A 10499-nucleotide genomic window follows, 5' to 3' on the forward strand; every position below is an offset into this window, starting at 1 on the left:
CGCTTCCTAAAAAATTCCTTCGCTTAGAAGTAACCCTTCCTGACTAAATATTATGTATCACAGGGTTCTATGACTTTATTACATTAAGGCTTCATACTCGTGGAAGCTCTACATTGTAATTTTGGTAAGCTACTCATATTGCTTTTACTGGTCATACAACTGACTCTCCTCTTCCTTATTAGCGAAAACTCTCTTTCCTTACTCCATTTAGCATTTTTCATAATTGCAAAATATCATATACATAATTTTTCTGTTACATAGCGATCAATCCTTAAGGCTTATCACTAAATGATGCCCTATGAAGCCTTAGTAAAATGAGAAGACAATTAAACTCAGTAAGGTATCCCTCGACTTCCACCTCACAAAGGATGTACAATCTCGATAGAGTTGTAGCACCTGGTTCCTGGTACGTAAATCTTATTTGAGTATTTTCCATTTTTAGCCTTGGACTCGGCGAGTCATAGGTCTGACTCGCCGAGTAGAGACGGGACCCGGGACACGTTTAAGTTGGTGACTCGGCGAGTCCATATTCCGGACTCGGCGAGTCACCGCTGTTGGATGAAACCCTAAGTTTCAGGGGTTTGCACCCTATTTAAGCCTCATGTCCGCCCCAAGCCAGCCCCCATTCACCCTCAGAGCTCCCAACCCTCGTTCAAAGCTTATTTCCTTGAGAGGTCGAAGCATTTTTGTGTGTTCTTGAAGGATATGAGAAGGAAGTGGTGTAGATCAAGAGGAAGGGAAGGAAACCAAGCATCTTAGTGTTCTCTCAGGGATTCCTTGAGGTATAACCCGTTTTCCCTCTGTTTCTATGCTTATTACTCCATTAAGTCTTTCTTGAGCCCTTCCCTAAGCTTGTATGTGCAATATAATCCGTAATAAGTCGATTGGCCTTTAGATCTAGGCATGGTTGAGCTCCAGGAGCTCAGATCTGTTACCTTTATGGACCCACATTGCATGAAGACCCTAGATCTACCCTTTTGGGTGCATTTTGAACCCTAAAACCCTTATTGGTGAATATCTACACGTAAAGTTGGAAACTTTACGTGTGATTCATGCTCTAGGAACCCAGATCTGTGAATGGCATGGACTGGAATCGAGCAAAACCGCATAGTTAGTGGTTGCATGGAAACGACTCAATGAGTCGTTCATATGACTCGGCGAGTCTGCTCGCGAGTCTCCGAGTTTGTCCCCTTTTCGTAGTGTCGAGTGTGAGCAGTGAGTCACGGGGTGTGACTCAGTGAATTAGAAGCCAAACTCATCCATGGAGGAACTCGGCGAGTCAATGCCCTGACTCGGCGAGTTCAAGGCAATCTTCTTAGATCAAGAACAGACTCAGCGAGTTGTTCATACAACTCGGCGAGTCTTTGCATAAGTGTTCATCGGATGAAGATGAACTCGGCGAGTTGTTCATACAACTCGGCGAGTAGGATGAAGGACTTGAATATCAGTTTAGAAGGAGAACTCGTCGAGTCATCGCCTAACTCGACGAGTAGAAACGGGATTCAGGACAATTGTTTGGGTAGGGACTCGGCGAGTTGGAGAGCCAACTCGGCGAGTTGGGTCAACTGAAAGTTGACTCTAACTTTGACCTAGGGCATGATTAGGGGTAAAATGGTCATTTTACCCAAAGGGCAGTTAGCAGTGTTTGAGTGAGTATGTTGTGGGAATTACAGCCGGAGGATTTCCGGAGCAGCAGCAGCAGCGGTAGACAGTCAGTTCCCGATCAGATCAACAGCTACTTCGAGGTGAGTTACCTTCCAGTAGCGGTGGGTCTACGGCCACAATGTCGGCCCACCAGTAGGGGTTGTATGTAGATGATTGTCTCTGTGATATTCATCTAGGGATTACTACTACCTGTGTTATGTTTATGTGCTAGTATGATATGATGCTATGTGCTAGTGACAGTATGGGGAGATAGTCCCCGAGATATCCGGTCGGTAGGGCCGAAGGGGTAGTCATACCCAGCCATGATAGATAGATTCTGATATTGTGATACATGTTATGCGGTAGTAGTAGAGGGGAGTAATAGTTCCCCAGTATCCGGTCGAGAGGACCGAAGGGGAGGCCAGCACCCAGATATGCTAGGTAGTATCCGGTCGAGAGGACCGAAGGGGAGGCCATCACCCAAATATGCTAGGCAGTATCCGGTCGAAAGGACCGAAGGGGGGGCCAGCACCCAGATATGCTAGGCAGTATCCAGTCGAGAGGACCGAAGGGGTAGGTCGGGCACCCAGATATGCCTGACAATATATGTATGTCATGTGAGTATATGGTATGTGGTACGATGGGGGAACTCACTAAGCTTTGTGCTTACGTTTTTCAGTTGTTGTTTCAGGTACCTCTTCAGCCAAGGGGAAGGAGCAGGCGCGGTAGCGGCTCATCACACACACTCCTTGATTCCGCATGTATGAGTTTACCCTGGGATTGATACTCTGATATTTTGGTTGTTTACATGTTGTGGATTTCAAATTTGGGTTTTCGATGTGAAATGGTTTAATTGAACAATGTTTTAATTAGTAATGTTTTCTAAGTAATGTTTTAAAAACGAAATTTTTGGACGAGAAAATTGGGTCGTTACAAGATTCTTCCCTTATCCCTCATTGGGATGCTCCCTAGTTCCTTGTCCCTTCGTGGGATATCACAAATTCTCGTATTGTCTTACATAAATTTGTTCATATTTTATCAATTACCTTCACACGTGATCAATAGTACTTCCGTGAGTCCATATTATGCTTAATATAAACTCTTCAATTAATCTACTCATACAAAGTGACTTTTATATTTCATCAAGTAATCACTTCTACATACACAATTTTTACATACACACATATCATTACTCGACACATTTTTTTTACTATTCTGGGATAAGTTTTAAAATAACTCAATCACTTTCTTATTACTCACACGAGTCACCGCTTAGGCTATCATAACCTAAGGGTTCAATGGCGAGCATACTTGAGATTTGGCATACCTATATGGATATATGCAACCAATGTGCAAGATGAAATTATACGAACATACTTGAGATTTGGTATACCCTAAAACAAAATCTTGGTTATGCCACTGTTCCTTTTATTTCTTTAGTTTAGGCTTTGGGGAGTGGCCAACAAATTGCTCAACATTGAGCTCATCGTCCATGACATACACAGTCCCCTGATGATGGCATGCTTAGTTGCATGGCTTCAAATGACATTGCAATGCAGAGAGAGAGAGAGAGAGAGAGAGAGAGAGAGAGAGAGAGAGAGAGAGAGAGAGAGAGAGAGAGAGAGAGAGAGAGAGAGAGAGAGAGAGAGAGAGAGAGAGAGCTATTTCTATTTCCCCCCCTCAAATTTTACTATTTGACCAATCCCTTGAAAATGACATGCTATATATGTTTTGTGACAAAAATGACTAACGACAAGACATCTCATACAAGCCTTACAAACCTTTAGGAGTTATACGTTTTACTCCTAAAACTCGTAAGGCTTGTATGCATTTTACTCCTAATTACTTTTTCCCTACAACGCATAGTTGTGTGATCTAATCCCATCCATGATGAGATTTATATGAATTAAATTATTCTTCGGAAAGAAAAGAATTTTGCCATAAAAATAACATGGCGTTGTTGGCAGAATAATTATTTTGCTAATTTATACATCTATTAATATCCATTAATGTATGTTAACAAAATTCCCCAAGTTTGTCAATGATGCTTATGAAATAGTATTTAGTTTTATAAATGAGCAATGATCTATAGTAACATTTTTTTAGCAATACATAACAAATTGTGTTTTATACAATTATATAATACAATCATCTAAATCATCTAAAGCATAGCTAAAAAAATATTATGTACAAATTACTACAGATTCTTGTGTAAAAGTCCAACGTTATATATCAGAAGATAATATAAAAATATTGATGATCTTTTAGTTTTATGCCATTGCCAGGCCTATATTTTCAGTGAATTCCTCTCTAAATGGCTTATGATGTGGAAGAAAATATATGTGTGATACTCATCTTACTTAAATTATCAAATAACCAAAACAAACTACAACTAGAATATGATAAAAATATAAAACCTATTCAGAAAGTTAGAATATCTTTAACCTATGTTGAATTGACAACTCCAATACGTCCTAATATGTCCATATGAAATATCAAATATACTCAAGCAAGGGCTCCAAGAGCAATTCTCTCAAGCTTGCAATCTAACAATTGATTAGTATCATTATTATCAACACAATTCTCCATCTCTTTAATCGAAATCATGGAAGCCATAAGTTGCAAAAGGATGCACTCCATGTCTTCCCCATCATTCCATTCACGAACATCAGCCTTAACAAGATCTCGACTTTCACAAATAAGCTTCCAAACCGGAAAATCTTTCCTTGGCATCATGTAATCTCCTTCTACAAGCTTCGTACTCGGGCAAAAATCACCTGCCCCATCACCCAAATATATCATCCTTTTCTTTCCTTCACCTTGAATCCTTTCTATTATTTTACCCTAAAAGAAATCAGAAATCTTGGAATTTTAGAGAATGTAAGGTTGTTTAACCAAGACTTTTGATTTGTTCAAAGTAACTAACACCATAGTAAAGATTAATGTAAAAACTAGAATAGTAATTTACCTTGCACATGTTGGGAGGACAGAGGTTGCAACCATGATCATGGAAAGGCAAAATCCTTAACTTGCCTTCATCGTCCACAAAACCTGGATTGGTGTTGATCTCCGAGAAACATTCTCGTATTCCAAGATGTTTCAGTATAGTTTCGATAAAGAACGTGTTCGCATCACTTACTACTCGTAAATCACATCTGAAACAAATCCAACAAACATTAGTAAACCACTAACAGAGTTTATTTAGTTGATGATCAAAGTTCAGTTAGTTACCCTAATGCATAAGCTGCTTTAATGGCAGGAACAACCCGAGGATGAATAGGAACATGGTGTAATACTTGTTTAATGTCTTCAATGGTTTTACCTTGTAGATGCAACTCTTCCATCATCCTAGCCTTTTTTTGTACACACAACAAAATCATAAGTCCCAATGTATATAATCAGTCTTTGGCATTCATAAATTCCTCGAAAAGACATGAAATCTTGTGAGGAGATAAAGGGAAAAAAACAGAGTACCATGAGAGAGTTCCAGGGCATGGTGGGGAGGAGTTCGTTGAAGAGATCAGTAGCACCTAATTCGTCCACCACCCAATTGTCGCTGTCGACATCAATGATTGTCTTGTCGAAGTCGAAAATCACCACAATTCCTGACATCGTCACCGGAATAATGGAAACTCCGGTGAGTATTTGATCGGAGGTGGGTGTTGAAGATGATAGTAGGAACTAGGAAGGAGGCTATAAATATACGTAAAGATGCCAAAGGAATATTACTGAATATTTACGATATCTGATGCGGGGATAAATCTCATCCGTTATGTGATCATGTGGTTGATGATGCGTAATCGGACGGTTGATAAGGAGTTTAATGTAGAATTTAAAGAAAGAGAAAGACGCGGGAATAATAATATATTACAGAATATACCACTTATTACTCGATTCTTCTTTATTCTTTTATATATATATATATATGATATGATAAGAATTTTATGATATTGTGTTTATCCATATTCGTAAATTTTAAATCATTTGAAAAGATACGATAAATCGTAAATGTCTTGAAGTGTGGATGTGGTTACATTAAAATTGCATCAATTTATTCAACAACTAGGTTATAACTCATGCAAAACACCGTGGTTGAAATTTTAAAATAACAAAAATAAATAATAAAAAGTAACAATTAATAAGAAAATTTAAGAACAATTATTTATATAACACATTGAAACAATATATTATTAAATATTTTATGTTTATTTAAAAATAATTTATAAATTAATTATAAATAATAAGAGCATAGCATTTATTACATTTTTGTGATAGTTAATAAATAAATAAATAATGATGGCATACCATCACATATAAAATTTGATATATTGAAAATAACAATGACATTAATTTTTTTTAAAGTACGAACTTTTTTTAAAACTAAAAAATAACTTAATGTAACGTGCCTATATACAAACCATTTTTAATAATCACTATTCTATAAAGTATTTAACAAAACAATATCTTTTATAAAACAATATTTTTTTTTCCAAATATAATGAAAAATATTTTTATTTCCCATAAACTAAATTATAGAAACATAAATTATGATATTATACATGAGTGAACTATGACAAGTTAAGAGACAAATTCTTTAAATTAATTGATTTCTACAATCAAAAGTGAAAGTCCTTAATTAACTAATCACATTTTCATGTAAAATTATTAAATCTTACTTTAAAAAACAAGTCATTAGTATACAATAAAATAACATATTATAAAATTGATCGATTGCAAGAAATTATGAGATTTAAATATAATTCAACCTTTTCAAGCATCTAATGAAACTGAGGGGATATACACATCAAATTCATATGGAAAAAATATGTAGCTTACAGTACAATCAAAGGCAATTTGTGTCGACATAATAGCATAATTTGTTTTCTATCTAATATCACAAAACAATTGAGTGACACATATTTGGCAAGCCAAAATGATGTTTGAGATGCAGAATTTTCACTAACCCTTACTCCACAAGGTTGTACTATTATATTTGGCAAGTGCTTTGAAAGTAGTTGTAGAGCTAGTACAGTGATGGCTTCAAACCAGTTGTTCATATTAGTGCCAAAACATGATGAAATCCCAGTAACATACATATTGTTTCCCACATTGTCATTCACTGTGGTTAGCTGAAAACCAAAAGTAGAAGGTATTGACACTTCACCATATATGACTTTTCATCCTTCCAATAATTAACGTCGGTTTTTATTCACCTTCTCCACCTAATCAACATAAACGCAAATCATCATAAACATACTTATATCTTGAGTTAGACCTCTCGTCAACAGTTGGAAGACATTTACTGAAACTCTAGTAACTTTATGGACTGAAATGAAGAGAAAAAAAAAGTATGTTAGAGTTAAATCAATCCAACGAATGTTCTTATTTCATTTCAAAATATGAGTGTTAATTAGACCATTGTCTTCCGTCAAAAAATTGCAATACAAATGATAATTACATTTCAAAGCCTTCAAAATTTAAAGATTCAAACATTAAAACCTACTCAAAAAAAAAAACTCTACACAACCAAGAACACAAATCACTCTTACCGCCTGATTTACGTCGTTTTCTGATTATACAATTTGGTTTAGTCATTTTATCAAACAGTTGGTGTGCGAAAAGAGTTACTGATTGAAGACACCAAAAAACATATGGATAAACATATAAAGACGTACTCTTTCCATCAGAAGACTCACTTTGATCTCCATACCCTTCATATATCTGATTTTTAAATATGAAATTGAAATAAATTTCAGCGGCAGTAATCTGAAACATGTATTTGAAAAAAAAAAAAAAAAAAAAAACCCACGGCTGAATATGAGCAAGCATGATAAGAAAGCAGAGAGGGGCATTAAGGAGGGAAAATAAGGTTTGAGGATGAGGTCGAGTAGTAACCTCAACTAAGTAACGGGGACCAATAATTCCAGTGGATTTGGTGAGTTGCAGATGATGGGAAGGAGAAGGGATGGAAATTAGAAGTCGAAGATAGGAGCTTTAGTTGAGATAAGATCCAATTTAAATTTGGAGAAGATTTCCTGATTTCTTGTTGTAGCGATTGATATGCATTCCAAAAATATAAACGAAAATATGGTAACCGAATACCTAATTAGTAGGAGATGATCATGATGCTGATCTTGATTCTTCAAAGAAGTAGTGGGCGGGAAAAAAATTAGAGGATAGCCGAAGATATGACACGTGGAATGTAAGTTTTTATAAAAAAAGGTTTTTATTAGGTAGAGAGATAGATACTTATGATACAAAATGCACAAGTCGTTGTCTCACTTTGTGGAAGAACATAGAATTCCAATCTAGTTGAAAACAGATTAATAAATTATAAGGAATTTTTCAAAAAAATTCTAATATTTCGAAAAGATTTACATTTTAGTCCCCTAATTTTGTTTTTGAATAAAATAACTCAGGATACCCAGTAAATTAAACATGTTGGCCCTTTTCATCCGGTCACCCTCATTTAACCAGTTCCCCTTGTTTATGTGTCCATAAATTGATGATGAGGTGGTTGATGAGTCAATAAATGAGGTTGTTAGGGTTGTATTTGAAGAGCAATTAATCTTCATTCTTGCCCTAAAATCGCACCAAGAGCTTCATCATCGATGTCATCTTCATAATTTGTATCAAGCCAAATAGCAAATCGGTTGAGAAACATGTGTTTTTGTGGTGATCCTGTAGGAAGATGAACATTTTGGACTCCCTTAAACCCATGAAGAAGGTTCATCAGCTGCCCAAATTATCAGGATGAACTCAAAGACTGTAAGTATTTTCGTTGGGTCAATCCTCCACTACCTTGTCAGTTGTATTCAAACCTCTTCTGCAATCTTCATTTGGATAACCCTATAATATCTCGAGACCTTCTGGAACAACCAATGAGGAACCTCGGATTGTTTGGAGACTTGGAACAATAACCTCCACAACAAGTGGAAGAAGTGGCTACTCAATAGGGAAATCAGTAATGTCCCGATCAATTTTTTTAAGACATATATATATATATATATATATATATATATATATATATATATATATATATATATATATATATATATATATATATATATATATATTCTAAAAATCATTTTTTTTCATTAAAAGATCATAGTTATACATTCATTAAACATAAAAGCGAGTTTACCAGAAGTCTTAAAACATAATTATTTCTTCAATGCGAGTATTGTCACATTGGACCTTTCCCAAAATTAGAGGAACTACTTGAAAAACATTTAATCCACAATTGTAAGTCTAATCTTAGTGAGTTCCACAAAATACCATATACAACAATATATATACAATGCAAGCACTAATGACCTACAATACAAAGTTGGTCTGCCTCCTTGGTCTTCATCACAAAGTTGGACCGCCGTTAACTCACAACATGATATGTTGGCATTCATAACATACAAACAAACAGTTTCAACACAACAAACAATTGACTAAACTAGTGTACTTTCGTAACAAAACTCTTCATCATAATAACATCCTAACATACACTGGATACATACCGTAATATATAGTATAGTGCGAAAAATCACCAGAACAATCTTGAAACAACTAAGGCTCCGTTTGATAATGAGTTGACTGGGTCCAGTCAGTAATTTTGGCTGACTCGGCCCGGGTCCGCTCGTTTGCTAAAGCCCAAAAATGTCCGACTCGGTCCGGTCAGCAATTTTGGCTGACTCAGCCTGGGTCTGCTCGTTTACTAAAGCCCAAAAATGTCCGACTCGGTCACCAATCACTGACCTAGCTCCTTACTCGGTCCATGATTGAAAGATTGCTGACCAAGTCCATCCTACGTCTTTCTCATTTATGCCCTTCGCGTTGCTTCCTTCGTACTGTGTCAAAATTTCAAGAACACATGTTCCATGCAATCAATCGCAGAGTTTCTTCCATAGTCACCAGGATGAAAAACTACATACGCGACCTGCAACGTGAAATTTGTCGATCCCGATTTTGTATCTGATTCAATTGGGATCGAGAATTGATCGACTCTGGAACACGAATTTGTCAAATTGGGATCGTAAACTGATACAATTGGAACTCAAATTGGTCGCCGACTGATTTAACTGAAATCTAATTTTCTTCTATGTGATGTGATTACGATAATTTGGCAAATCAATTGCTTACATGTGCCGATGGTTGTCCACTGTTTTGATTTAATGACTTCAGTTTTTGAAATTCTCAATTTATTGCTGAGACTTTTTGTTGCTGCTTGTTGTGCTTGTTGCTATTGATTGTTTAGATTTTTTTGTTGTTGTTTGTAAAATTCTGATGGTTTGATCAAGTTTTTGAGATCTTATGGCAGCTCTCTTTAATATAATTTTTTTAACTTGTTAAATCAAATTGATATGAATTTAATTTTGATTGTATGTGAAATTTCTTTTGATTTTGGGTTTATGATTTTATAATACACCCATGACCCATGGTTTGATCAAATTGATGGATTGATCAATTTTCTTTTATGGTTTGATGTAATCAAATTTCTTTTATGCAGATGGTTTGATCAAATCTCATTTTCTATATGGTTAATTGTATGTTGAAAACCACAGAATGTGTGAAGTGTACAAGTGTTAAGAAGTATACAAGTGTCCATTATAAAAAAAAATATAGTTTGAGGGTAATATAGCCATTTTGCTAGTCAGTTAAATATAAAATCAAACAACAAGTTTGAATCAAAAATTAACTCAGTCAGAACTTCTAACCCAGTCAGTTTCTAACTCAGTCAGTTCTAACCCAGTTAGCAACTATCAACTGGCAAGTAGGCATGCCAAACACGTATTAACCCGATATAACGTTTGTACCTCTCAACTCTAGAAAAATAATTTGGTAATAAAGCATTAATCGATACC

At 35.7% G+C, this 10499-nt stretch overlaps 1 protein-coding gene across 1 annotated transcript; it reads right to left on the reverse strand.

Moving 5' to 3' along the window:
* Positions 1-3895: 3895 nt before the first annotated feature.
* LOC145100432 (inorganic pyrophosphatase 2-like) lies at positions 3896-5297 on the reverse strand. The gene is made up of 4 exons (XM_079037708.1): positions 5119-5297; positions 4876-4997; positions 4613-4799; positions 3896-4488 (listed from the first exon to the last, which is right to left on the reverse strand). The coding sequence occupies exons 1-4, from the start codon at positions 5254-5256 to the stop codon at positions 4150-4152; spliced, it is 786 nt and encodes a 261-aa protein (XP_078893834.1). The 5' UTR covers positions 5257-5297; the 3' UTR covers positions 3896-4149.
* Positions 5298-10499: the final 5202 nt, after the last annotated feature.

The sequence above is a fragment of the Lactuca serriola genome, chromosome 4 (assembly GCF_051521515.1).
Source record: "Lactuca serriola cultivar US96UC23 chromosome 4, Lser_US96UC23_V15, whole genome shotgun sequence".
Lineage (NCBI taxonomy): Eukaryota > Viridiplantae > Streptophyta > Magnoliopsida > Asterales > Asteraceae > Lactuca > Lactuca serriola.